Source organism: Pezoporus wallicus, unplaced genomic scaffold (assembly GCF_028554395.1).
Source record: "Pezoporus wallicus isolate ANWC-B61680 ecotype Strahan unplaced genomic scaffold, APGP_CSIRO_Pwel_v1 contig_12957, whole genome shotgun sequence".
Classification (NCBI taxonomy): Eukaryota; Metazoa; Chordata; class Aves; order Psittaciformes; family Psittacidae; genus Pezoporus; species Pezoporus wallicus.
Window position 1 is genome coordinate 32505 of NW_026635057.1, and position 27100 is coordinate 59604.

A 27100-nucleotide genomic window follows, 5' to 3' on the forward strand; every position below is an offset into this window, starting at 1 on the left:
GGGGTCCGTACCTGTGGCAGGGGCTGGAGCTGGATGAGCTTTAAGGTCCATTCCATCCCATTGCATGATTCCTCCCCAGAGTGGGGATGCAGTCAGTGCCCCTTCAGCCTCACCTTGTTCCCACCTCTTGGCTATCTTCAGCCTCACCTGCATGGAGCAGGGCCCCCTAAACCACTGCTTCCCCCTGCCCTGCCCCTGCTCTGGCTGCTGGGTCCCTGCTGTGGGTGCTCTGTCCCCAGGGGTGGCCTCACCCCTCGGTCACACTCGGCCACGTCAGGGCCCCGTGCTCGGGGCCATGGGGCCACAGCAGGGCCTGACTCAGCCCCGCTATGGGCAAGGGGAACTGGTGTCTGGGTGCAGGTCCCTGTCCCTGGGACCCCTGCGGTGACGCGGGGACAGCTTAAGGGGTGGCTCCATCCTTGGTGCTTCTCCATCCCCTTCACTGTGCCCCGGGAGGGGCCATCCCTGCATCCATGGTGGGGTGATGATGGTGATGATGATGATGGTGATGATGATGATGGTGATGATGATGTCCCCGATGTGATGGGGCTGATGCCACCGGGCCATGACCAAGGTTTTCTGCTTGTCCCAGGCAGGAGCCTCGTGACGAGGTGCCCGTCACTGCAGAAAGCACCGTCTGGTCCTGCTTCCCCCTGTGCTGCTGCGGGGTCAGGGCTGAACTGGGCACCAGTGGCCGAATCCTGCCCTTAGTGGGGCAGCAGCCCTGGTTTGGGGACAGAGATAAGGCCCCGTCCCCTGCTCCAGGTGTCACACAGCATCCCTGGGGGAGGGTTTCATCCTGCCCTCATCCTTTGGGACCACTGTGTCCCAAAGCAAGCAGGTGCTCAGCTCCCCTTGGGAAGCAGTGTGGGTCTCCCGGGAATGCGGGCAGCCCGTGGGGCAGGGCTGTGGGACAAGGAGATGTCCTTAGGGCAGGACATCGCTGGAGCAGGATCCAGAGCCACCAGCCCCACAGCTGGGGCTGACTCAGCATCACGTGAAGCCGGGAGGGAGCCGCTGCTGGATCCCCCCCTCCCTTCCCGGTCTCCTCCTTCCCTCCACCCCTGGAGCAGCTCCCAAAACTTTCCAGCTGCCGCTTGAACTTCCTCAATCCGGGAGCATAAAAGAGCCGCGGCCGCAGCGCCCGCATCCCGGTCCTGGCTGCGCCGTCCCCCGCCAGCACCGTGCTGGGGTAAGGATGGGGCCCATGGGTGGAGGGAGACCCCCAATGAGGCCTCCCTGGGGTGCTTGGGTGGCTTTTCCCTAGGGAAACGGGGTCCTGTGGGGCAGCAATGGGACTCGAGAGCTGCCAAAGGGGAAACTGAGGCAGGGAGCATTGAGCAGGGCTGCGGGTCCCTGCCCTGGGGGTCTGGTGAGGAAGTGGGGTGAGGGGGTAAAGCAAAGCGCGTGGATGGGGCCTGGGGGTCCTCCCCATTGCTCTGTGCACCCCACATGGGGTTTCCCTGTGCCTCGGGGCAGCTGGCGAGGCGCCGGCGTCGGGAACGGGAGCCAGGAGTCGGGGCTCATGTGATGCTGCTCCCGGCCAGCGTGGCCCTGGGATGGGAGGGGGATCCTGGCCCAATCCTGCTGCTGGTGGATGTGGGGTCCTGGGCTCCCCCTGCCCCTATGCAGGGAGGGAACGGGGTCCCCCTGGGCTTAGAAGTGGGGTGGGCGCAGGGTCCCATTCCCCTACAGTGGTGACGGGCACAGGACCCTGTCCCCTTCCCCGGCTCAGTCTCTGTCCCCATCCACAGCGCTCAGCTCGTCCCCAGGATGTGGTGGCCCACGCTGCTGGCCCTGCTGGTCCCTGCGGTGGCCCAGTTCCAGGCGGAGCGGGAGCTGGATGCCCAGTGGGACCTATGGAAGAAAACCCATCGCAAGCAGTACAACGGCGAGGTACGGGGAGCGATGGCCCCACGGGGCGGGTGGCCATGGGGCTGTCCCCGTGGGTTGTTGGAAGGAGGACAGGGGCAGGACCCCCTTCACCCAGCTCCATCTCACCCCATGGTGCAGGAGGACGAGGCGGCGCGGAGGTTGATCTGGGAGAAGAACCTCAAGTACATCAACACCCACAACCTGGAGCACGCGTTGGGCGTTCACACCTTCGAGCTGGCCATGAACCACTTGGGTGACTTGGTGAGCGTGGGGTGGGAGAGAAGGGGCTGAGCACACCCATGGGGCTGCGCTCATCATCTCCTTCCCCAGACCAGCGAGGAGGTGCTGAGGACGATGACAGGGTTGAAGGTGCCCCGTGGCCGTCCCCGTCGCAACGAGACGCTCTACGTCCCTGACTGGACCGAGAGGGCCCCGGCGGCCGTGGACTGGAGGAGGAAAGGCTACGTGACCCCTGTCAAGAACCAGGTAAGCGGGGTGCTGCTGGGGGTGCCTGGAGCCGGGTGCCCGGTGTCGCCCCGGTGTCACCCCGGTGTCCCCATAGGGCCAGTGCGGCTCGTGCTGGGCGTTCAGCTCGGTGGGTGCCCTGGAGGGGCAGCTCAAACGCAGGACGGGGAAGCTGCTGTCCCTCAGCCCGCAGAACCTGGTGGACTGCGTGGCCAACAACGACGGCTGCGGCGGCGGGTACATGACCAACGCCTTCGAGTACGTGCGGCAGAACCGCGGCATCGACTCCGAGGACGCCTACCCCTACATCGGCCAGGTCCGGGGCTGGGGCACGGGCTCCCTCTGCTCCCCTCCACCTGCCCCTTTGCCTGCCCTTGACCCTGCTGCGCCCCACAGGACGAGAGCTGCATGTACAGCCCCACGGGCAAGGCAGCCAAGTGCCGCGGCTACCGCGAGATCCCCGAGGGCAACGAGAAGGCGCTGAAGAGGGCAGTGGCCAGGATCGGCCCCGTCTCGGTGGGCATCGACGCCAGCCTCCCCTCCTTCCAGTTCTACAGCCGCGGTGAGGGGCAGCTCGGGGAAACTGAGGCACGGGGGGTGCTCTGGGCCCTGGGTGACCCCGCTCCTGTCCCGTCCCCCCCAGGCGTGTACTATGATGAGAGCTGCAACGCCCAGAACATCAACCACGCCGTGCTGGCGGTGGGCTACGGCACGCAGAAGGGCACCAAGCACTGGATCCTCAAGAACAGGTACCTCAGGGCACCGGGGCCGCTTGGCTCCGCCGGGTTGGGCTCCACCGGCGGCTCAGGCTCTGCCTTTTCTCCCCATAGCTGGGGCGAGGAGTGGGGCAACAAGGGCTACGTGCTCCTGGCGCGCAACATGAACAACGCCTGCGGCATCGCCAACCTGGCCAGCTTCCCCAGGATGTGAGCCCCCATCCCGCTTCCCAGCTCCCCTCCTTGCTCCCCGTCTCCGAAGCTGGTGTTGCTCCAGGGGAATCTCTGCCTTTCCATGAGAAACCTCCCCAGGAACGGGGGGAGGCCCCAGCTCCCTATGGAAGTTGGGATGAGCTCCCCCCAGCTCCTTTGCCGTGCCGGGTTCTGCCTTCCCATGGCCACAGACACTCAGGGCCGGCTCCAGAGAGTCTGATCCGCCCGGAGATGCTTGTGCAAACAGCCCCTGTTCCTCTGGGAATGGGACATCCCCATGGAGAGCGCTGTCCCCCTGCGCCCCAAGGCGGGATGCAGGGAATGATAGGACTTTATTTTTAAATAAACACTGTTGGGAATAAACTCTGGGGCTGGGTCCTGTGGGGCTGGGTCCTGTGGGGCTGGCCCCATGGTGGGGAGGGGCTGGAGTGGTGGCAAAGTCCAAAAGGGGCAGGAGCTGATGGTAAAACACGGCTGATGCCTGGGGTGAGGTGAGGAGAGAAGATGCTGCTGGGGGCTCCTTGCAACACGCCAGTAGCAAGGTCGGGGCTCGGGTCTACCCCATTCACCCCAATAGCAAGCTGGGAGCTCAGGTCTACCCCGTTCACACCGGTGTAAAGGCAGCTGGGGTCTACCCCGTTTACACTGAGCACGGCTCCTGGGCTTGACCTCCTCCTGTCTCTCGGCTCAGCACCAAGTCCCAGGAGCACCCAAATCACAGCAGCAGAGTGGGAGCCCTGCTCCTGGCCCTCCATGAGCCCCATGGGAGCCCCGCCATGGATGCGTGGCCCCTCGTGTGCCCCCATTCCCGGCCAGCATCGTGTGTCCCGCTCCGGCTGCGCCCACGGGAGGCTCGGCCAGCGCTGCTCCCGCTAAGTGAAAATGAAATCAGAGCATTTCCTCACTTCCTGGCTCGTGATTTGTCTGCTGAGCAGGCCCGGAGGCCACGGGCAGCCCGGCAGTGGGGACGCTGCTCTGTCCCCACTGACCCCACACACGCTGCAGGTCAGTGCCCAGCACCGGGAGAAGCCTTTCCAGGTACGTTGGGTGCTTTTGGCTTTAACCCTCCCCCGGTGGGGAGGATGGAGCTTGGAGGAAGTAAAACTGCAGGAGGATGTTTCGGTGTTGACTCTGGCTCCATTTTAGCTCTGATTTCCCCCAAGCCCTCTCCGGGCAGGGCTTGCAGGAGGTGGCTGGATGAAAATAGGAGGTTCTGGTTTGCTCTTTGCTCTGCTGGAGCCCCAGGTTTGAGAGAGCAGCCTCTTGCCCAGGTGATGGGAGACACCTTCGGGGAGGGTTTCTCAGCAGGGTGGAACCAGGATCGTGTCTGGATGTGTCCCTGCGCGTCGGTGTCCTCGGGGCTCGGGTCCAGCCGACTTCTCCCCTTGCAGGCAGCGAGGCCAGGATGGGATTCCCCTTCCCACCTGGCAGGGGTTGGGAGCGCCAGGAGGGGAGCTCCTCTGGGCACTCAGGGCAGGAGCTGGTGGCATCACCCGGTGTAGAAACACCATGAAGGACATGCCAGGGAGCCGAGGTCAGGGATGTCATCACCTCCTGCCTCTTACCCAACCGGATTTGTCACCAAGGGGTCAAGCCCGGCTCCCATCCCTCTGCTCCTGGCGTTTGTGCCGTGTCGCTCCGGCTGCCCGGTCCCATTGGAGCGGGATGAAGCTGCTGCCTCCCCTCGCCTTCCTGGCCACGCTTGTGGTGGCCCTGGGGCACCCTGACCCTGCGCTGGACTGGCACTGGCAGCTCTGGAAGAAGACCCATGGCAAGGAGTATCGCCACGAGGTAGGGACGCGGCGGTGGGCGGCTCAGGGCGCTGATGGGGTGGGTGCTGCTCGCCATAACCCAGCATCACCCCGTGGGGATGGTTTGATGTGCTCACCCTTTAGAGGGATGGAGTGGGTGCAGTGGCAGCGGGGCTGGGTTTGATTCCAGAAGGAGGAATGGGATCGACGCGAGATTTGGGAGAGGAACCTGCGCCTGGTGACGCTGCACAACCTGGAGCACTCCCTGGGGCTGCACTCCTACACGCTGGGCATGAACCACCTGGGGGACATGGTAGGTACGGGCCACGCTGCTGGGATGGGGCTTGTCTTGGTCTCTCATCCCATAGGAGGGGGATTTAACATGGGTTTGGGGTGGGAAAGCGCCCAGCAGCTCCTCAGCCCGTCTTCTTCTTGTGGGTTCCAGCAGCCATGGACAAACTGCTCCGACATTCCTGTGCTCAGCCTCCCAGTGTGAGGCAATGAGCTGTGAGGAAATAGCTCCTCAGTGCAGCTTTTTGGGTGCTCAGACCCGGTCCTGGTCATTACATATATGTGCAACTCATCCCTCTTCAACGTCCTGAGCTGGTGGTGGTGGTGGTTAATGACACATCCCAGCTTGGAGGGGCGCTGGGGTTGAGCTTTGTGCGTTCTTCTTCTTGCCCTTTCCAACGAATGGGTAGAAACCCAATGTGGAAAGCAGCCGGCCAAGGGCTGCTCAAGCTCAGACACCTCTTGCACACCCACTGGATAGGGGAGACACCATCATGAGCCGCTGTTTTCTCCCCCCAAAACCCAGACCAGCAAGGAGGTGGCAGCTTTGTTAACGGGGCTCAGCATCGCTCCCCGATCCCGGCGCATCTCCGCATCCCGCCCGCAGCCCCGCAGCCGCCTCCCGGACACGGTGGATTGGAGGGAGCAGGGATGCGTCACGGATGTGAAGAACCAGGTTTGAACCCCCTCAACCCCGTGCCCCCTTCATGTCCTGGTCCCCAAGCGGGGTCTGAGCATCTCCGGGGCTCCCTTAGGGCGCCTGCGGCTCGTGCTGGGCCTTCAGCGCCGTGGGAGCGCTCGAGGCGCAGGTGAAGCTGAAGACGGGGACCTTGGTGTCGCTGAGCACCCAGAACCTCGTGGACTGCTCCGTGCCGCAGGGGAACCGGGGCTGCAGCGGCGGGTTCATGACCAGAGCCTTCCAGTACATCATCGACAACGGCGGCATCGACTCCGAGCAGTCCTACCCCTACAAGGCTGAGGTAGGCACCGGAGCCAGGGCCTCCAGTCCCAACCTTCCCTGGGGGACCTGCAGGAATCTAGCGTGGAGCAGCGAGGCCGCTCACCCCTGTGCGGACACCTTCCTCCTCACCCATCTCCCCCCTTCTATCATGGTTTCTACCAACCTCACCTCATCTTCTCAGCCCTTCCAAACGCAGGGAAGGGACCTTTGGGCTCTGTTTTGGCCCCCAGGTGAATGACTGGACCTGGAGCCAGAATTTCCACAAGTTTCTGTCTGTCCTACATAAATGATTGGGCAACACGTTCCAGGGAAGGGGAAATGGGGCAGGAGGCCTGGGTCCTGCTGTCAGCTCTCCGCATTAATCCATCCTCTGTAGGGTGAGGATGTTCTTTAATAGCTGCCTATAACAGATAAGAGGTCCTGAGACAAGAGGGAGAGGAAAACAAAGATCCCAGTGCTGAAGGTCTTGCTGGCCAGAGACAAGAGGAGGCCTGGAATGACCTTGTCTCAGACCCATGGCTCGGTCCAAGGAAGAAAAGTGGAATAAAAGGCTTCAAACAGCACAAGGCAGCTTCAGAGAACCCCAAAATGCTGCTCCCTCCATCCAGAGGAGGATGGGAAGCCCTGGGCTTCATTTACATCATGAGAAACGTAGGTGAGATGGAAGGACGAGGAAGCGAGGACAGTGTCTCTAGGGAGGTAGGAGTCATCAGAGCTTTCTAGACCACAGGCAGAGCATTGTGTTGCAATGGTTTGGCTGCTCTTGCTGTGGGGAGTTGAGGTGGACAAGATGATCCCTTCAGGTCCTTCCAGCCACCTTTTCCATAGTCCTGTATATAGTACGTAGGTAGTATGTAGTACTACAGACATACTGGATGTAGTAGTACCTAGGTAGCATGTAGTACTACAGACATACTGCATGTAGTAGTACCTAGGTAGTATGTGGTACTACATACATACTGGATGTAGTAGTACGTAGGTAGTATGTGGTACTGGATGTAGTAAAACATAGGTAGTATGTAGTACTACATACATACTGGATGCAGTAGTACGTAGGTAGCATGTAGTACTACATACATACTGGATGCAGTAGTACGTAGGTAGCATGTAGTACTACATACATACTGGATGCAGTAGTACGTAGGTAGTATGTGGTACTACGTACATACTGGATGTAGTAGTACGTAGGTAGTATGTGGTACTACGTACATACTGGATGTAGTAGTACGTAGGTAGTATGTGGTACTACGTACATACTGGATGTAGTACTACGTAGGTAGTATGTGGTACTACGTACATACTGGATGTAGTACTACGTAGGTAGTATGTGGTACTACGTACATACTGGATGTAGTACTACGTAGGTAGTATGTGGTACTACGTACATACTGGATGTAGTACTACGTAGGTAGTATGTGGTACTACGTACATACTGGATGTAGTACTACGTAGGTAGTATGTGGTACTACGTACATACTGGATGTAGTAGTACGTAGGTAGTATGTGGTACTACGTACATACTGGATGTAGTACTACGTAGGTAGTATGTGGTACTACGTACATACTGCATGTAGTAGTACATAGGTAGTATGTGGTACTACATACATACTGGATGTAGTACTACGTAGGTAGTATGTGGTACTACAGACATACTACATGTAGTAGTACATAGGTAGTATGTAGTACTGGATGTAGTAAAACATAGGTAGTATGTAGTACTACATACATACTGGATGCAGTAGTACGTAGGTAGCATGTAGTACTACATACATACTGGATGCAGTAGTACGTAGGTAGTATGTAGTACTACATACATACTGGATGTAGTAGAACGTAGGTAGTATGTAGTACTACAGACATACTGCAGGTAGTATGGAGCAATGGTGGTCAAAGAAAAGAAAGTGAGGAACAAGGTAGAAGGGGGCTGATGGAAACCACACACCTGAGGGTCCCGAGACATTCCTGGTGCATTCCTGGTGCATTCCTGGTGCTCCTCAACTCCCTTTTGTTCCTGCCAGAATGGGACGTGCCAATACAACGCTTCCGCACGGGCTGCCACTTGCTCCAAGTACATTGAGCTGCCCTATGCTGATGAAGAAGCTCTCAAAGATGCTGTGGCCAATGTTGGACCAGTCTCTGTTGCCATTGATGCCACCCAGCCCACCTTCTTCTTGTACAAGTCAGGTCCGTCCTGGTACCCTGGAGATCTTCTTCACAGCCTTTTCTGCACGTAAAGCCCCTGAAATTGGGTGGGATTGGGCAAGTTCCTGGGTCTGAGGCAGAAGTTCTTCCCTTGAGGGTGGTGGGACACTGAAATGGGTTGAATGGAGAAGCTTTGGCTCCCATCCCTGGCAGTGTTCAAGGCCAGGTTGGAAGGGGCTTGGAGCAAGCTGCTCTGGTGGAAGGGGTCCCTTCCTCTGGCAGGGGTTGGGACTGGATGAGCCTTAAGCTCCCTTCAACACAAACCATTCCATGCTTCCATGAAGCTGGAGCTGAGCTCCTGGTTGGACGCACCAATATGCCAAAGCCCGAGGCGGCAGCACTGTGGTGAAGGTTGGCTTTGCCTCCAGGATGAGGTCTTGTGGTCTGACGATGTGTTTCCAACCTCCTTTTGCTCCAGGGGTGTACGATGACCCCCAGTGCTTACAGGAGGTGAACCATGGGGTGCTCGTCATCGGCTACGGCACCCTGGAGGACAAGGATTACTGGCTAGTGAAAAACAGGTAAGGACACAACCACCCATCGCTCCTTGTCTCCAGCCTCACTGCCTGTAGGCAATGTCTTCTCCTCATTGACCTCCCACTGCTTAACCCAAACCCCTCACAGCGTCTCAGTGTCCAATATCCATAGATGGGAGGGAGCCGGATGCAACAGGGGCTGTTATAGAGCTGGAAGTTGCTCTTGGTCCTGGAATCACGTTGGGGAGCACCTTCATGTCATCCCAGGACCTTTAAATGCTTTTCAACTCCACTTTACACCCACCTTAAGCTCCCCTTATGCTGATGAGTGTTGATGTAACGCAACACAGATCCATTGGGGTTGAAGGGATCTGGAGCTCATCCAACCCCAGGATGGGATGAGGAGCCCTAGGAAGCGGTTGATGAAAACCCTTTCCTGTTGGGATGAGGACGAAGCTGCTTCACTTCCAGGGAAGGGCATTAACGTTTCCTTGTGTCCCTTTGCTTCCTGTCCCATCCAGCTGGGGCGTGCGCTTCGGAGACGAGGGCTACATCCGCATGGCAAGGAACCACTCGAACCATTGTGGGATCGCCAGCTATGCCTCCTACCCCCTCATCTAGACACGGCATTCCTGAGGGATCCACCTCAGGATCTACCCCAGGATATCCACCACCCCAGAACTACCGACCTCAAGAACCGCTTTGTGCCCCTGTGGGCAGCGATCAGCCTGTTGCAGGCTGGGAGGGAGCCTTTGCATGGGAGGATGCTGGGATGCGATTTATAGGCGCTTGGGGACTTCTTTTGGGGGGAAAGTGAGGTTGTTTGGGGGTTTCAGAGTAGAATTGTGGGAGCCACAGCTCAAACAGAGGTCGCCCACAATGGAAACCGTGCTCCCCTCTCTCCAGTTCAGCCCTGGGTACGATGACACTGGAATCACTCCCTCTCTGGGCAATGCTGATGCAATTGCAGACGTTCTTTGAGAAATAGAAGTTCACTTTTGCTGTTCAATACCCACTGTCTGGTCTCTGGAGGCAGGAATGGCTGGAATTCTCACCTGGCTCCCCCACGTAAGGACCCCCCTCCACGAGTGATGCTTCACTCCTAACACTGGGCTTCCTCATCCTCCCGCATTACCCACCAAGTATACCCGGGTCCCTGAGCCAAAGCAACCCCACGAGTGGGTTTGCCTTCACCTGAAGCAGGAATAACCCAGAGCTGTCTTCCGCAGCACATCCTTCATGTGCACCACAGGGACTTATCCCACTCTGCAGTGAGTAAAAGTTCATCCCTGTTGGCGGATCCCCTGGTGTTGACCTGGTTGTTACACCCAGAGTGAGATTAAGACACGAACGAGGCCAAATGCTGCTCATCAAAGAGGTTCGTTGGTCACTTACCTAAACCCAGCAGTTACCTTGCTAAGGAAGCAGCGATGGGGAAGGGAGAAACGGCAAAGGGCTCCCTCTCTCGGGGAGCGGTGCCCGGAGCCCCCCGGTGACCGCGTCCCGGGAGCGCTGGGCTCGTTCCAACCCCGCAGCACCGATTCCAGCCCCGCAGCACAGACCGGGGCCGGTCCCCGCTCTCGGGCCAGGCTCTTCTGGAGCCCCAAACCGCTGGGGAAGGGGCCGGGGACCGGCTCGGCGGAGGGCGCCAGGCTCCGACCCTCCGGGCTGCGCGCACCGGGACCCATCCGGACCCATCCCCGGCCCTCACGGCAGCCGCAGCCCCACGGGGCCGGTTGTGGGCAGTGACCCCCGCACGGAGAGGCCCCGAGCAGCAAAGCCGGGGGCAGCTCCAGCCCCGGCACCGACGGAAGCGCCGGGGCTCCCGGCTGCGCTTTGCGCCGCGCTGGTGCCTCAGAATGGACCCGGTTGTGCGGGCACAGCCTGGAAACGCGTTCCCTGCTCCCAGGGAGGAGCGGGCCCGGCTCCATCCCCTGGGGAGGGCTCAGCCTCGCTCCTCCCTCGCTCCCCATCGCATCACCCGCATCCCCGCAGGCACCGCTCACACAAACACGGGAACCGCTCCGCGGCCCCGCGTCTCCTTGGTCCCACAAAGCAGGGTCCTGGAGCGCCTTGTCCCGACCCGGCGGGCCGGGGCCGGGGCACAGCCCACGGCGGCTCCTTAGGGACGGTGAGCACGGTGCAAGGCTTCCCATGGACAAGCACAGCAGCGAGGAGCAGCCCTGGCACCGGCCCAGCGCCCAGGGGCTCAATGCACCCCATCAGACCTCGCAGACCCGCGGCTCAGGGCAGTGCTCTCAGGCAGCCCACAAAGCAGCTCGCTAAGTGCAAACATTCAGCCCTGCTCGCAAACCTAAAGCGCCAGGACAAAAACGTGGTGCTGGGCAGCACGGACGCATGGTGACCTCCGGACCAGTGTCACCAACACGGCAATCCAGCCTTGCTTAGCCACATCAAAGTCCATCTGCGTGCTGCCTGCGTCGAATGCATTCTCATGGGGCCCAGAAAACAGTGCCCTAAATGCAGACATCCAGCCCCTGCTCCTGAACCTGTGCACCAGGTCAGACACTGGTGCTGGGCACCACTTAATGGTGACCGCTGCCTTCAACACAGCAATCAGCCCTTGCTTAGCCACCTAAAACTCCACCACCTGTGTGCTGAGCTCAGGATAGCACTCTCAGGCAGCCCACAAACCAAAGGGATTCATGGAAACATCCAGGCCCTGCTCCCACACCCAAAGTGCCAGGACTAAAAACTGGTGCTGAGCATCACCTACACATGGAGAGCTTCTGAATGGTGCCACCAGCATGGAGATCCAGCCTTGCTTTGCCATCTAAACTTCATCTGAGGGCTACCCCGCTGTTGAGTGCACCGGGTGTCCTAGAGCACGAACATCCAGCCCCTGATACAACACCCAAGGTGCCAGGAGAGAAAACTGGTGCTGAGCATCACCTGCTCATAGAAAGCTCTGTAATGGTGCCACCAACGTGGCAATCTGCCCTTGCTTTGCCATGTATAACCCCATCTGTGTACTGCCTCTCTCCTGCCTGCTCTTGGGCCTCCTGCACCACGGCTCACAGAGTGCACAAGTCCAGCCCTTGCTTGCATGCCTGATGTGCCAGGATAGAAACCTGGTGCTGAGCATCACCTACCCATGGAAAGCTTCAGAGCAGTGCCAGTGCCATGGCAATTCACCCCTGCTTTGCCCGGGTGCTTCTCAGCTCTCCTCACACACAAGTCACTGGTTTCACAACAGAGCCCCTCAGCCAGCACCACATCCACTGAAGCTGTGGGGAAAGGTGCTGTGTTTTATAGAACCATGGAATGGTTCCGGTTGAAGGGTCCTTAAAGCTCATTGAAAACCATGGCAGGGACCCCTTCCACTGGAGCAGGATGCTCCAAGCCCCTGTGTCCAACCTGGCCTTGAGCACTGCCAGGGATGGGGCAGCCACAGCTTCTCTGGGCACCCTGTGCCAGCGCCTCAGCACCCTCCCAGGGAAGAGCTTCTGCCTAAGAGCTCATCTCAGTCTCCCCTCGGGCAGGTTAAAGCCATTCCCTTTTCCCTGTCCCTGCATCCCTTGTCCCAAGCCCCTCTCCAGGTTTCCTGCAGCACTGGGATGAATCCCATGTGCACAATGAAAACTTGAGCTGAAAACCTCCCCTGAGCAGGGATCACCAGCACCAGTTTGGGGCATCCCTGTGACCCCACTTCAGACAGTGCAGGTGGGAAGGGGATGATGGGAAGGAGGATTTGTGGATGCTACAGCATGTGCTGCAGCCCCAGTACACTGCTGCTGGCCTCGACCAGGGCAGGTGCCTAAAGCAAAGGACTCAATGAAGGCCTGAATCCCTCCTTTGTTCCGCACCAGCCCAGGGGTGCAGGGAGCGGCAGAGCCCCCATGGCTGTTGGCATCTTCCCACTCCCCATCCCACCGCGAGCACGGAGCACCGGGACCGACGCTACCAGGAACAAAGGGCAACGGCAGCACCCGCTGGGCCCTGACCCAGTTTAACTTCATCTTCAGTAGCCCCCATCCATGGGGAAGCAGATCCAGGGTCACCCCAGGGGATGTCAGCGCGAGCGCGACGGCAGCCACGCAAGGATGCTGCTCCGGCACCGAGCCGATCCCGCATCCCGCTCCAGCGCAGCGATGGGAAGGCAACTTCCCTGGCAGGGAGCGAAGTGCTGCCTCAGCGCTTGCAGGGAGCTGCAAATTATCTCCCCTATGCAAAAGCAGGTCATTAGCATGAATTAGAGCTCGGCGGTGGAGCCGTGCTGGGGGAGGCAGCAGCCCCCAGGCTCCCGCTGTCGCCTTCAGCTGCTTCTGCTCACCCGGAGCATGGGGAACCGGCGTTTGGGGATACAAAGGGAATGAGATGAGGCTCTTGCTTCAGCCACGAGGATGTGACCCCATCCCCAGTGCCCGCACTGGAGGGTTTGCATGCCCTCCATCACGCCTGAGCAGGGGCGCTGCTTCCATCAAAGTGCCCCGTTGCGTTTTCATCCCTTGAAGTTGCCTTTAGGAAGAGCTTTGGAACCGGAGCCCCTCTTCCTCCACCTCCGGCTCCCAGGACCACTCACGTAGGAGCACGGGATAGCTTAGGATGGACCATGGGAAGGGACAGGGCAGGGTCCCCAGTCTGAGCTCGCTGTGGGGCAGCCTGAGCCATGCCTAGTGCAGGGACTGGTGCTGAGGACCACCCCTCCCCTGCCCAGCTCACTGCAGCTCTGCAGTGCTCCTCTGCACACCGGCTTCCGATCACTTCTGAGTCACAAACAAGGCAATTCCCACTTCCTCTCTGTGCCCAAGGTACATCTGGGGCTATAAATAGCTATTAAAGCTAATTAAACAAGCACCACCATTGCCTCATGCAGCTCAGCTTGTATCGACACCTAAAAATGCACTCCTGAGGTGTTTCAGACCTGCCAAGGCCCAAAACCCCACGCTATCACATGCTGGAGCTAAACACACGTACACCACGTCTATCCCCTTCCCCATAACCCCATCAGCCCAATTTCACTTCCATCTCCTCCAAAGACAGGTTCCCATCACCGAGTCTTCCCGTCACAAGAGCCTCCGAGGCACAGCTGGGGTTTGAACCCTTGTTGGACTGGTTCCATCCCAAGGGAGCTCCTGGCTTTGCTGGGTGGGATCCTGGTGGGTGCTGGGGGTGCTGGGTGCTCCAAGAGGAGCCCATTGGGGAAGGGATGGTCCTGCTGGGGCTCTAGGAGAGGTGGTGGCTGGTACGAACTGGGGGGCACGATCTGTCATGGGGGCGTCTGGGGCACCCCGTAACCTGCAAGGACATGGTTGGGTTTAGCCCCCCCCCAGCCCCAAAGAAGTGATGAGCTCAATGCTCATCTTCCCATGTCCGGTGCCCTTTACCTCTGCATAGGCAGTGGAAATCAAAGCTGGGTCCAGCCTCTTCCTCCTGAGAGATGGAGACTGTGGAGCAGAACATCCATTAGGCAGAGCAGGATGAACCCAGCACCCGGGTGATGGGCTTGGGACAACCTCACCTTCCTGGTGGGCTGGACACTGGAGTAAATGGTTCTGCTTTCGGGCTCCTGAGGGAGACTGGGGCCCTGCAGTGAGGAACCATCCAAATGCACAAAGAACAGCAAAGTTTGGGCAAAAAGGGGTGGACTCTGAGACGGAGGTGAAGGAATCGAGCCCATGGGCAGCTTGAGCCCCCCCAGCACAGGCCTGGCCCTACCTGTGCTTTGCAGATGACGGCATAGATGGTGTTTTCTCCCGATGTGGCCTCATTCCTTGTTGTGCTCTGAGGGTGAAAGCGACCCCAGGCTGGTTAAAGGGATGCCCAAGCAGAGGTCCCGTCCCTCCAGGAGGGGACCCCCAGCCCCCCCCCCCAGCACTCACTTGGTCTCGGCCTGTTTGGGCTGTTCCCACCTCCTCGTAGACGGTGAGTGTCTGCTCGATGTGTCCTGGGGAGGTGGAAGGGTCAGAGTGAGACACTGGGGGTTACAGACCCCGTTTGGGGGCGGCAGCCCTCAATGGGCAGGAGAAGGATGCTGCAGCTTGGAATGAAGTGCATATCCAGACCCAAACCATCCTCCAGACCCCATGGGATGAGGCCTCCGGGTCCGGGCTGCTGGGATGCTTCACCCACGCATCAGCCCAGGGCACCCTCCGTTGTCAGGGATGGGTGAAGGCTTTGTGCTCTGGCAGCACCCAGTGGCTTATCCCTTAGCCTCAGGAGGAGGAAGAGCCCCGGGGCCACCACGGAGAGAGCATGAGGAGCATCCAGGACAGCATCCAGGAGCTGCCCGGCCCCACATCTGTCCGTGCCACAAGCACAGGGACAAACCTTCTGGGGGATTCTTTCGGCGTTTCCTCTGCCAGTAGCAGGTGATGACAAGGGCTATGGCGACGGCCAGGACCAGCGCAGCCACTGCCCAGCCTAGAGCGATGCTGGAAAGCCCTGGGGGAGAAGAAGAGGAGAAGGAGAAATCTCTGATGAGCCTCAACCGTTTCTAAACAGTCTCCATCACCGCCGAGGACAGACCCGGCCAGGAAACCGCAGCGCGGGTACATCACCCACAGCCGGTGCCGTGCTTCCACCCCCAGGAGGGGAAGTGGCTTCCTGGCACCAGCGGGATGTGCTCTTGGGACCCAGAGCGGCTCCAAGAGGGGGCTGCGCACCCCTTAACCCCTGACTGCCCGGAGCTGAGGATGAGTTACCGGCGACCGCGGCGCCACAGGCTGCCGAGATGTTGGCGTTGGCCGAGCTCCAGCTCACCGGGTTGCTCACGTTGCAGCAGCACACGATGGGGTCGGCATCCCCGCGGAGCCGCAGGTGCAGCCGGGGCCCAGGCTCCAGCGCGCCCGCCGCATCCCCGCTGCAGGACCAGCTGTAGGAGACGGGGCCGGCGCCGGGCGCCGTGCAGAGCAGCGAGAGGTTGCACCAGCCCCGCGCCTCGGGCAGGACGAGGCTCTCCACATGGGGCGGCCCAAGGGGCTCTGCGGGGATGGACGCGCTCAGAGGGGAGCGGGCACGCGGGGCGCAGCGGCTGAGAGCCGGACACTCACCCCACACCGACACGCGGAAGCACCGCGGGCTGACACCGCCGCCTGCCTGCTCAAACTCGGCCTCGTAGAGCCCCGCGTCTGCCGCGAGAACCGGGCTGATCCGCAGGGAAAGGGGCTCCTCCTGGAAAACTGCTCTCCCGCAGAAAGGGCTCTTGCACACGGTGGTGCCGTTGCTCCTCTCAGCCACCAGGATCACCTGGTAGGACCCTGCGTCCACCCCCGTTCTCCACTTGACTCTTGACCATTCCCCCAGGGGTTTCTTTGGCAGCAGCTCCAGCGCTCCGTTGGCAGGCACGGCTTGCTCCTCACACTGCACGGGTCCTAAAGCAGAGAGGGTTGAGCCCGTCCCCATCCCCACCTCAGGCTTCCCCTTCCTCTGCCCATCCCAGGCTCCTTGTGCCTGCCCGCACCCTGCTCCTGCAGCACCCTTTGCCCTGCCCTGACCAGGGCCGGTTGCACCCCCTCTGACCACGGCATCTGCTCCTTCCTTTGTCCCCCAGCTCCTTCCTCGCAGATCCAGCCTGGGAAGCAGCAGGAACGTTGCCTGCTGGACCCTTTCTCTCATGAGCCTCTGTGCTCGCAGCCCCGCATGTCAACAGCTCTGGCATGAGGCAAGGTACAAAAAGCCCCTAAATGAAACGAGCAAACACCCCAGAGCCTTGTGGCTTCCTTCTTGCGGTCAGAGCAGCGCTGGGGCTGCAGCACATACATGGAGCCAAGCATCAGCCGCCAGGGGTTTGGCTTCAGCCCAAACAGCCCTAAGGCGGGGTTTTGGCTCCCTGCTCAGGGTGAACACTGCGAGCATGGCCAGGAGACCCCCAGCAGCTCCAGCGTTGCAAAGGCACAGGCAGGAGGATGTCTGCCCCCACCAGCCCCAGGGTGCAGGTGGGACATCCCTGTGCCCACCAGATCCAGGGATACCAGGGGCTGGAGCAGTCAAACACAGAAGCATCCTCCCTGGGGAAAGGAAGGAGCAGGCTCAGGAGCAGCCACTCTTGATCAGTTCCCACCAGGACCTGCAGTTGGTGACAAAGGGGACCCCCCACACACCATACCAGGTATTAAGAGCCTCCATGACACCAGGACCATTGCATACTACAGCTTTGCAGGCTGCGAGAAAGGTGGGAGGGCACCTTCCTGCCCTCAGCCCGTGGTGCTGGAGCAGTGAGCGTGCAGAGCAGGGGAAATGCAGCCCGGAGGTGGGAGTGAGACGCTGCAGGGTCAGTGCTCCACAGGTCTAACCACGCTGTGTGCTTTAACCCTGCTGCGGGCAGGTTCTGCAGCTCAGCTGAGCCCCGGCTGCTGCGGGCTCTGCAGCACCCACCTGGTGCAGCTCTGAGCAGTGGGAGCACCCGGGACTTGAATCCTGGAATGGCTGGGAGGGACCTTAGGGCTCATCCAGCCCCACAGGCAGGGACCCCTTCCACCAGAGCAGGATGCTCCAAGCCCCTGGCCTTGAGCACTGCCAGGGATGGGGCAGCCACAGCTTCTCTGGGCACCCTGTGCCAGCGCCTCAGCACCCTCCCAGAGAAGAGCTTCTGCCTGAGAGCTCATCTCAGTGTCCCCTCGGGCAGGTTCAAGCCATTCCCCTTGTCCAGTCCCTCCATCCCTTGTTCCAAGCCCCTCTCCAGGTTCCCTGGCGCCCCTTTAGGCACTGGAGCTGCATTTCTGGGTACAGGAAAAGCCACGTCTGGGCTCGGGTCATGGGTGCTGCTCCGACAGGGAAGTGACTTCTTTTGGATGAGCCCCAAGTGCAGCTGCGCTGGCTGCGGAGGGAACCGGCTCTGTGTGCTGCGGGCAGGATGGGACACAGGGAGCAGCCCAAACCTTCCCACCCAGACCCCCTCTGTCTCCGCAGGGACCCCGGGCTGAGCGGCACAACCACCGCCGGCACCCATCCCTTGTGCAGGCGGCAGCCAGAGCTCCCCATGCCTGCACCCATCCTGTGCTCAGCACCACCAGCTCCCCCTGCACCCAAAGCGAGCCCCCACCTCCCACCCAGCCCAGCACCGCGCCCCCTCCTCACCTCGGTCCCCGGCAGTGACCATCGGGGCCAGGACCAGCAGCGCCAGCGCGCACCGGGGACCCCCACCCATGGGCCCGCCGTGTTGGGGCATCTCGGGACGGCTCCGCAGCAGCCGATGTGAATCCCCCCCACCCCCGGAGCCGGCTCCGTCCTGAGGCAGCTTCCTCTCCCCACGGTTCCTCCGCGCCCTCCACCTCCGGGTGATGCCCTTGCGCTGCTCCCCCCCAGCCCAGCCCTCGGAGGGGGGGGTCAGGGTCCCGGCTCCCCGCGGTCACGCTGCGAGCGCGGCTGCAGGGCTCGGAGGCTGCAAACCTCAGAGGAAGGGGGGGTTCGGGGAGGGGGGGGGTGCTTTCTCTTTGAGGCTCACTTCGGGAAGAGAAACAGTTTGTAACGTTCGGACGGGTCCTACACCCTGACCGCAGGCCACAGCAGCAGGGTGCAGCCCATCGAGGAGCAGAGCCCAGTGCAAGGAGCCCTGCGACTGGGGATGCGGGAGCCAGTAGATGTGAGGGGCAACGGATGCAGAGCCAGGGCCCCGATTCTCACCTTTCCCTGGGGTAGCCATGGAGCATCGCACCCTCCTCCTCTTCGTCCCCCTCTTCCTCCCCTGTGGAGCCCAAGGTAAGTGTGGCCCTGCCGCAGGAGATGCAGTGAGTTGTGTCCAGCCTCTGCACCCCTGTGAGGCTGGGAAGTGCCTTGGGAGCCTGCTCTTGGGGCTGGCTGGGCTTTATTTCTCCTGCTGCTTGCAAGTGAATGGCTCATCATGGGGTCAGAGCAGTCACTTGGGCTCTTGGGTGAGAAATCAAACCCTACAAATAGGAGCTGGAAGGGAAAAGGCCTTTTGGAAGGGCTGAAAAGCTCATTAAGGCTTCAATTGGGGCAGGAAGAAGGAATTCTGGTTAAAACGTGGCCTTATTTTCTTTCAAGTATTGCACACCTAGGAAAAGCAACGCTCTGCTCATGAGGGTTTGGCTTGTAGGAGGAGGCCCAGGGCAGGCCTTTGGAAATGGGATTCCCTCTCTATGAGCCTTAAATGATAAATATATATAGGGAGAAAATACCCCCATGGGGCACCGTGCCTCCTTCTCAGTAGAAGGTAAAGTGCAGGCACAGGGTGCAAAGGAGGAACTGAAAGTGGTTTCCCAGCCTCTGCTTGGCCTCCCCCATGGCAGGGCTGAAGGCAGAGGATGTGAGAGGCTGTGAGCCCCAGATCATGGCGATGGGCAAAGCGGGGCTGTGCCCCCTCCCCGGACACACAGCATCTCCCAGTCCCTTGCTCACCCTCCTCTGCTTTAGGATGTTCTGGGGCGTTCATTTCATTTAGGGGTTTTTTGTACCTTGCCTCATGCCAGAGCTGTTGACATGCAGGGTTGCAAGCACAGAGGCTCATGAGAGAAAGGGTCCAGCAGGCAACGTTCCTGCTGCTTCCCAGGCTGGATCTGCGAGGAAGGAGCTGGGGGACAAAGGAAGGAGCAGATGCCGTGGTCAGAGGGGGTGCAACCGGCCCTGGTCAGGGCAGGGCAAAGGGTGCTGCAGGAGCAGGGTGTGGGCAGGCACAAGGAGCCTGGGATGGGCAGAGGAAGGGGAAGCCTGAGGTGGGGATGGGGACGGGCTCAACCCTCTCTGCTTTAGGACCCGTGCAGTGTGAGGAGCAAGCCGTGCCTGCCAACGGAGCGCTGGAGCTGCTGCCAAAGAAACCCCTGGGGGAATGGTCAAGAGTCAAGTGGAGAACGGGGGTGGACGCAGGGTCCTACCAGGTGATCCTGGTGGCTGAGAGGAGCAACGGCACCACCGTGTGCAAGAGCCCTTTCTGCGGGAGAGCAGTTTTCCAGGAGGAGCCCCTTTCCCTGCGGATCAGCCCGGTTCTCGCGGCAGACGCGGGGCTCTACGAGGCCGAGTTTGAGCAGGCAGGCGGCGGTGTCAGCCCGCGGTGCTTCCGCGTGTCGGTGTGGGGTGAGTGTCCGGCTCTCAGCCGCTGCGCCCCGCGTGCCCGCTCCCCTCTGAGCGCGTCCATCCCCGCAGAGCCCCTTGGGCCGCCCCATGTGGAGAGCCTCGTCCTGCCCGAGGCGCGGGGCTGGTGCAACCTCTCGCTGCTCTGCACGGCGCCCGGCGCCGGCCCCGTCTCCTGCAGCTGGTCCTGCAGCGGGGATGCCGACCCCATCGTGTGCTGAGCACCCTGCTCCAGTGGAAGGTGCCCCTGCCCGTGCCTTTAAATGAGCTTTAAGGTCCCTTCCATCCCAAAGCATTCCATGAATCCAGGATCGTTAACGTGAACGTTTCTCTCTCTGCAGGCGCTCCGATGTACGACTGCAGAGAGAGGGGGCTGCTCTTTCTGCTGGTGCTGCGCAACCGTGGCCATCACGCACGTCCTCATCCGGCCGCAGGGATCCCTTCCCTGCCGTGTCCCTGGCTTTTTGTGTGCTGGGTAGGATCCCCACAAAGTGGGAGCCTGCAAAGCAGTCACCAGCCCCTGCTCCACTTTGTGCATCAGCTCCAGCCTCGAACACCTCAAGAAATGAGCTGCTTTAAGCCATGGAGAGCTGTTAACCCGCTTGAGCATAGATTAAGGACAAATACACTCTTTCTTCCCGTGATGTTCTGTATTTTGGGTTCTTGGACAAGTTCCGGGCTGTTTTACGGTGAGGACACAACAAACAGGCCAAGGGTTGATGATGCTCTCCTCCAACCACCCCAGGCTGGGCTTCTCCCTTGGGTTTTGGGCAAGCAGGGACAGGCTCCACCACCCTCCATCCTGCCAGACCCCCCGGGCTGGGATGGAGCCACCCTGTGATGGGATCGGCATGTGGGGACCCAGCCTGTGTTAATGCACCTTGGAATGTCACCCTCTCACTGCAGAGGTTTCTTTCCTCTCCCAAATACCCCAACTCTTCCTTTGGAGCACGAGGCAGAAGGAGCATCGTGTTATCTGTGCACAGCAACAGTTTGCTCGTCCCTTATCCAGCCCCAGCTAACAGATGCCACCTCCTTAGATCAGTGCGAGATGTCCATGAGCTCATCCTGAGAGTGCTTTTCCTATGAGCCAGGCTTTTCCTGGGACATCAGGGACGGACAAACCCAGCACAGCCCTGCTGGGGCTCGGTGTCCCCTGTCCCCACACTGTCCCCTGCCCAGCAGCATCACCGCAGTGCTGCTGGAAGAGAGCAAGAGACACGATGGGATGCTGGTGGCCTCTAATCCCATCGTGCCGCCGTCTGCTTCTGCCCTCCGATCCGCCCTGCTAATCTCCTTATGGTAAGCTCATTGCCTCTGAGGCGGTCCTGAGCCATTCCCAGGTTGGATGTCGGCAGGAAAACTGTGGCTGGGAACTGGGTGCTGCCTGGGAGGAGATGGGGACCCCGCTTGCAGAACAGCCACCCCCAGCAGGGGCCGTTGGCTGGTTCTATGGGAAAACTGGTCCAACGGGTGGGGAAGGGGCAGATTCCCAGCAAAAATCTTGGGAAAAGGCCACGGCACTGGGAACAGAGAGGGATGGGATCAGCCCTGCGGGTTTCCTGCTAGATTGAAACCTTCTGTGTGCCCAAGGGATGCACAAGCCGATGGGTCCTGCTCCATCACCCATCTGCAACCAAGCGCTTCAGGGCCATCAGTGGGGGAAACTGAGGCACGGCCTGACCCCCATCACAAGCCTGGATGGAGGCGGCTGGAACAGCTCCGTCAGCTTTTCCCTCTGGATTCCACAGCCCCTTCCTCCCCCTCGCAGGCAGACGAGCAAAAACCTAATTAAGGCTACAAAGGGAAAAGCAGCATCTTGCAAGGCTGGAACCTCGGTGCCGGAGACGGGGCTGAGCCGATGAATCAGAGCTTTTGTCCAGGCTCCATTCCCCATGCAGGGAGCAATTTCCCTCCCGGAGACCTTCCCCGGGCTGGGAGAGCTGTGCCCAGGGAGCTGGATCCGCAGGAGAGGCTGGGAAACAAGAAAGGGAGACAGGAATGAAAGGGAAGCGTTAGCACATCGCGCAGGCAGCGTTGAGGAGGACGGGGAGACGCTGCCTCCCGCAAGCACCGCATTGCAGAGGGTGTTCTTATGCAGCGCATCATCCGCGGGTCCTCATCCCCCTGCCAGCAAAACTTGCTCCGGGAGAAGCACAGGGCGGCTGGGGGGGGGGGGTCACGGGGCTGTGCCGAGGCTGCTTCCCCACCTCTGGAATCCCTGCGGTGCTCGGGAATGCGGCCGGTGCGGCCAAACCACGGTTTGGGATGTGCAGGTGGGAGTGGGAAGGGGGTGGTCATCCCCGACGGGGTTTTCACCTGGATAACACCACTGGGGACCCCGGGGGGGACCCTTCCGAGCCCCCCCCCCCCCCGCAAACAGGCACCTTTGTGAGTGCTTTTCTCTCGCAGCCCATCCCCGTGGCCTCCCGCCTGCACCTCAAGCATGGGAGGAGGAAAAACCTCAACTATGGAGAGCTCAAAATCACCTCAATTGAACCCAAAATGCTCTCCCAGGCCGGAGAGCGGCTCTGCCCGAGAGGTGGCAGCACCCGACCGCGCTCCGCGGCACCCGCGATGGGTCGGGCAATGGGGGGGCTCAGCCCGGCCCTTGGCTGGGGTCCCTTAACCACCACCACCCCAGCACCCATCCCGCAGGAGCTGAGCCCTGGAGCTGTGCCTTGGTTCCAAATCCCTTGGGGGAAGCAGTAAGTGGATGGGAAGCTTCTCTTTGGGATGGAATAGGGATGGAGGATGGGTCCTGTAGGTTCCCACCAAGAGCATCTTGGAGAGGGACTGAACCTCCCCACAGAAAATTCCCCTGTCCTGGGAATTCCGGGTCTCTGTTCCCAACGGGAAAAGTGCTGGGATGCCCAGGGGAAGGACACTGGCGCCATCTCTGCCCACCCAGCATCTCAGTCCCACCCAGCATCTCAGTCCCACCCAGCATCTCAGTCCCACCCAGCAAGTGAGATCTGAACCCCCAGCTGCTGGTCCCACCACCTCCATTGGGATATTCATCATCTCCACAAGACAGAACCAGGGAATCCTGGACTGATTTGGCTTGGAAGGGACCTTAAAGCTCATCTAAAGCCATGGGCAGGGACAGTGGGAGCTGCCCCTTCCTCTTCTTCCTCAGCACGTCCTGTCACGCACCAGCTGCCACCACTTCCCCCATGGGGCCCGTCCCACCACCAGCCACCACTTCCCTCACCCACCAGCACGCACCGGCGGCCATCCTGGCGATAAACCTTGTGCAATCCCCTCTGCCAGCCCTGCCGGGGGGTTTCCTGCCGCCGTGGGACTCATCTCCATGGGTCGGGGACAGCAGCATCTGCTCAGCACCACACATGCGGAGGGGACATGGCTGGAGCTGGGACCTCGCTTGTCTACTGTGTGCTGCTGGTGGCAGCCGAGGGTAAGGATGCTCTTGGGTCTGGGAGGCCGGGGCAGATGGGTTGGAGCATCCCAGCTGCACAGCGCCATCCCTAGGGATGCTTTGGGAGGGAGAAGACAGAGACCACCCTCACCATCTCCCCACCCCAACCATCCCCTTGCAGGTCTGTGTCTCTGCTGTGCCGTGGAGCTGCTGAAGGGGCTGAAGGGGCAGTCCTTGTCCTTCCCAGCCCTGCATCTCCTGTCCCATGATATCGTGCGGGTCACCTGGAGGACCAAAGGGACCCACATTGCTGAGGCCAAGCCCAGGGTGAGGATGTTCACCACTGATTTCCTGCCTGAGTTCCAGGACCGGCTGCTCATCCACCCCAACAGCCTCTCGCTGCAGATCAATCCGCTGCAGCCATCGGACAGTGGGAGCTACGAGGTGGTCGTGGACGCCTTGTCTGACCCCACCAACCCAAAGACCTTTCGCTACTCCTTGTTGGTTCTTGGTGAGTCCAAGGATGGAGGGAGGAGGGTTGAGGGGACCGGGCTTGTGTTGGGTCCACCCCAGGCATAGAATCATAGAATCATGGAATGGTTTGGGTTGGACAAGGTCTTAAGATCATTCAGCTCCAACCCCTGCCACAGGGAGGGACCCCTTCCACTGGAGCAGGATGCTCCAAGCCCCATCCAACCAGACCCTGAACACTGCCAGGGATGGGGCAGCCACAGCTTCTCCATTCAACCCATTCCAGTGTCCCACCACCCTCACAGGGAAGAACTTCCCAACCTCCAACCTAAATCCCCCTGTTCCAGTCTGAACCCATCACCCCTTGTCCTGTCGCTCCAGTCCCTGATGAAGGCCCCTCTCCAACATCCTTGCAGCCCCCTTCAGACACTGGAAGCTGCTCTGAGCTCTCCACGCAGCTTCTCTTCTCCAGGCTGAGCAGCCCCAATGTTCCCAGCCTGGCTCCTATGGGAGCTGCTCCAGCCCCTGCTCATCCTCGTGGCCTCCTCTGCACTTGCTCCAGCAGCTCCATGTCCTTGTGCTGAGGACACCAGAGCTGCACCCAGTGCTGCAGGGGGGTCTCCCAGAGCGGAGCAGAGCAGAGGGGCAGGATCCCCTCCCTGCCCTGCTGCTCACCTCCTGTTGATGCTGCCCAGCACAGGGGGGTTCTGGGCTCCAGCTCACACTGTAGCCAGGTTATGGGAGGCTTCTCATGGACCAAGACCCCCAAGTCCTCCTCCTCATGCTGCTCTGCATCACTTCTCTCCCAGCCTGCAGCAGGGGATGAGCTGTCATCACACGAGCTCCCTGCTCATGAGCCCACCCAGCCCTCAGCGTTTCCCCTTGGCCGTGTGGAGGAGCTCAGGATGGGCATGTGGTCAGTGGGGAAATCCCCCTTCCTCTTTCAATGACTGCTGCACCCACTGCACCCATTGCACCCATTGCACCCATTGCACCCACGGCACCCACTGCACCAGCCCTGGTGGTACCCAAGGGCAGCCCCCTGCCCCCTGCCACAGCCCCATGGCTCACACCATGCCCTGTGCCCACAGATGGATCTCCAGTGCCGATGCCCGGGACTGGCGACACCAAAGGATCCATCAGGAGCACAGTGGATCCCCATGGACCACCAGTGCCTGGGACTGGTGACACCAAAGGAGCCATTGAGAGCACAGTGGATCCCCATGGAGCATTGGTGCCTGGGACTGGTGACACCAAAGGACCCATCAGGAGCACGGTGGATCCCCATGGAGCATCGGAGCCCGGTGCTGGGGACACTGGGACGCAGGACACGGGTGGGAGGCATCATCCAGGGTCCTGCGGGGCTCAGGACCGCTACTGCCTGCTGAAGGGGTATCTCATGGCCGGGGTCTTTGTGCCGCTGGTGCTGCTGGTGGCCGCTGTCCACATCATGACCAGGGACAAAGGCACCAAGGCAGGGAACGGGGTCTTAGCAGGGGTTGAGCCCCCCAGCATCACCACTCCTCAGGGACCATCCCCATGGCAGCGACCAGCCTGGATTCCAGACCCCGGGAACAGCGTCCCCTCTGCCTCGGTTTCCCCATTCAGGGCAAGATGAGGTTACCCTGCTCAGAGCCCCTGGAGGACGTGATGTGAACCCGGCTTCCTCATCTCTTGCACAAGGAGCTGCTCTAAATGCGTCAACGCTTCTTCCTCCCAAAGCCACCAGCCCTTTGGCACCAAAACCCATCCCAGCACCAAGCAAGGGGATGCAGGGACGCCGCCGTCACTGGAGGCAGCATCAGGTTCCTATTTCCAGCCCCAAACGTGGGGGAGATCATCACTCAGACCCCCTCCTGTAGTTGATAGGAGGTGAATGATTCACTGGTGACCCTGACTAAACGCTGCGTGCCATCCATTATTGAGCAGCAGATCTGTCAAGAAGTTCTCATAAATAAGTGATCTGGTGCTGTCTTAATGCTGGCAGTAAATTCCTCATTCAATCTCCCGACTAAATGCTCTCCTGGGGACATCGCTCCTGCTGTTGAGTTAGGAATTAGGCCTGGGAACACACGGACTGTGAGGAAGAAGAGCCCTAACAGGACACCTGAGGGTGTCCTTCGCTGTCATGGCCCATCCTGAGAGCATCCCTGGTGCTGCCCTGCCCTGGGTACCAGCCGGGATGGAGCCTGGTCTGCCCCAAGCACTGGGCACGGGGCTGTCCCCATCCTGGGATGCTCAGCACCCTCCTTCCAGCCAGGCAGTGATCCCGGGTCCCTGCACTGATCCCAGGGTCCCACAACGATGCCGGGATCAGGCAAGAATCCCAGGGTCCTGCAGCAACAGCAAGGTCCCAAAGTGATCCCAGGGTCCTGCAGTGATCCCAGGGTCCTGCAGTGATCCTGAGGTCCTGCAGTGATCCCAGAGTCCTGCAGTGATCCCGGGGTCCTGCAGTGATCCTGAGGTCCTGCAGTGATGCTGAGGTCCTGCAGTGATCCTGGGGTCCTGCAGTGATACCAGGGTCCTGCAGTGATCCTGAGGTCCTGCAGTGATCCCAGGGTCCTGCAGTGATCCTGAGGTCCTGCAGGGATCCCAGGGTCCTGAAGTGATCCTGAGGTCCTGCAGGGATCCCAGGGTCCTGCAGTGATCCTGAGGTCCTGCAGTGATGCTGAGGTCCTGCAGGGATCCCAGGGTCCTGCAGTGATCCTGAGGTCCTGCAGTGATCCTGAGGTCCTGCAGTGATCCCAGGGTCCCGCAGTGATCCTGAGGTCCTGCAGTGATCCCAGGGTCCTGCAGTGATCCTGAGGTCCTGCAGTGATCCCAGGGTCCTGCAGTGATCCTGAGGTCCTGCAGTGATGCTGAGGTCCTGCAGTGATCCTGAGGTCCTGCAGTGATCCTGGGGTCCTGCAGGGATCCCAGGGTCCTGCAGTGATCCTGAGGTCCTGCAGTGATCCCAGGGTCCCGCAGTGATCCTGAGGTCCTGCAGGGATCCCAGGGTCCTGCAGTGATCCTGAGGTCCTGCAGTGATCCCGAGGTCCTGCAGTGATCCTGGGGTCCTGCAGTGATCCCAGGGTCCTGCAGTGATCCTGAGGTCCTGCAGTGATCCCAGGGTCCCGCAGTGATCCTGAGGTCCTGCAGGGATCCCAGGGTCCTGCAGTGATCCTGAGGTCCTGCAGTGATCCCGAGGTCCTGCAGCGATCCCAGGGTCCCGCAGCAATCCCAGGGTCATGGCATAGCCATCCCATGGTAACTGCAGCTTCTTCCAATGGATCTCTGCCTCTTACTCCAGGAGCAGAGCTGATTCAAATGGT

At 60.4% G+C, this 27100-nt stretch overlaps 3 protein-coding genes across 4 annotated transcripts in view; 2 read left to right on the forward strand and 1 right to left on the reverse strand.

Annotated features, from left to right (window-relative positions):
* Window positions 1-1650: 1650 nt before the first annotated feature.
* Window positions 1651-27100, forward strand: part of CTSK (cathepsin K) — a 71986-nt gene continuing 46536 nt past the window's right edge. Inside the window, exons 1-7 of the mRNA XM_057401278.1 lie at window positions 1651-1896; window positions 2014-2136; window positions 2206-2361; window positions 2438-2656; window positions 2737-2902; window positions 2984-3089; window positions 3171-3274. Coding sequence (XP_057257261.1) covers window positions 1774-1896; window positions 2014-2136; window positions 2206-2361; window positions 2438-2656; window positions 2737-2902; window positions 2984-3089; window positions 3171-3270 — 993 coding nt within the window. The 5' untranslated portion in view covers window positions 1651-1773 and the 3' untranslated portion in view covers window positions 3271-3274. The remainder of the gene's footprint in view (window positions 1897-2013; window positions 2137-2205; window positions 2362-2437; window positions 2657-2736; window positions 2903-2983; window positions 3090-3170; window positions 3275-27100) is intronic.
* CTSS (cathepsin S) lies at window positions 4464-9901 on the forward strand. Of its 2 annotated transcripts, XM_057401235.1 has the most exons (8): window positions 4464-4540; window positions 4856-5060; window positions 5211-5333; window positions 5838-5987; window positions 6067-6291; window positions 8291-8456; window positions 8893-8995; window positions 9472-9901. In XM_057401235.1, the coding sequence occupies exons 2-8, from the start codon at window positions 4935-4937 to the stop codon at window positions 9569-9571; spliced, it is 993 nt and encodes a 330-aa protein (XP_057257218.1). In that variant the 5' UTR covers window positions 4464-4540; window positions 4856-4934; the 3' UTR covers window positions 9572-9901. The 2 variants fall into 2 exon arrangements, with proteins under 2 accessions (XP_057257218.1, XP_057257211.1); XM_057401228.1 differs by lacking the exon at window positions 4464-4540 and having other exon boundaries at window positions 4561-5060.
* Window positions 14138-18080, reverse strand: LOC130594956 (natural killer cell receptor 2B4-like). Its single transcript, XM_057401247.1, has 9 exons — window positions 17990-18080; window positions 15964-16284; window positions 15616-15894; window positions 15242-15355; window positions 14794-14858; window positions 14630-14695; window positions 14433-14498; window positions 14299-14358; window positions 14138-14209 (listed from the first exon to the last, which is right to left on the reverse strand). The coding sequence occupies exons 1-9, from the start codon at window positions 18078-18080 to the stop codon at window positions 14138-14140; spliced, it is 1134 nt and encodes a 377-aa protein (XP_057257230.1).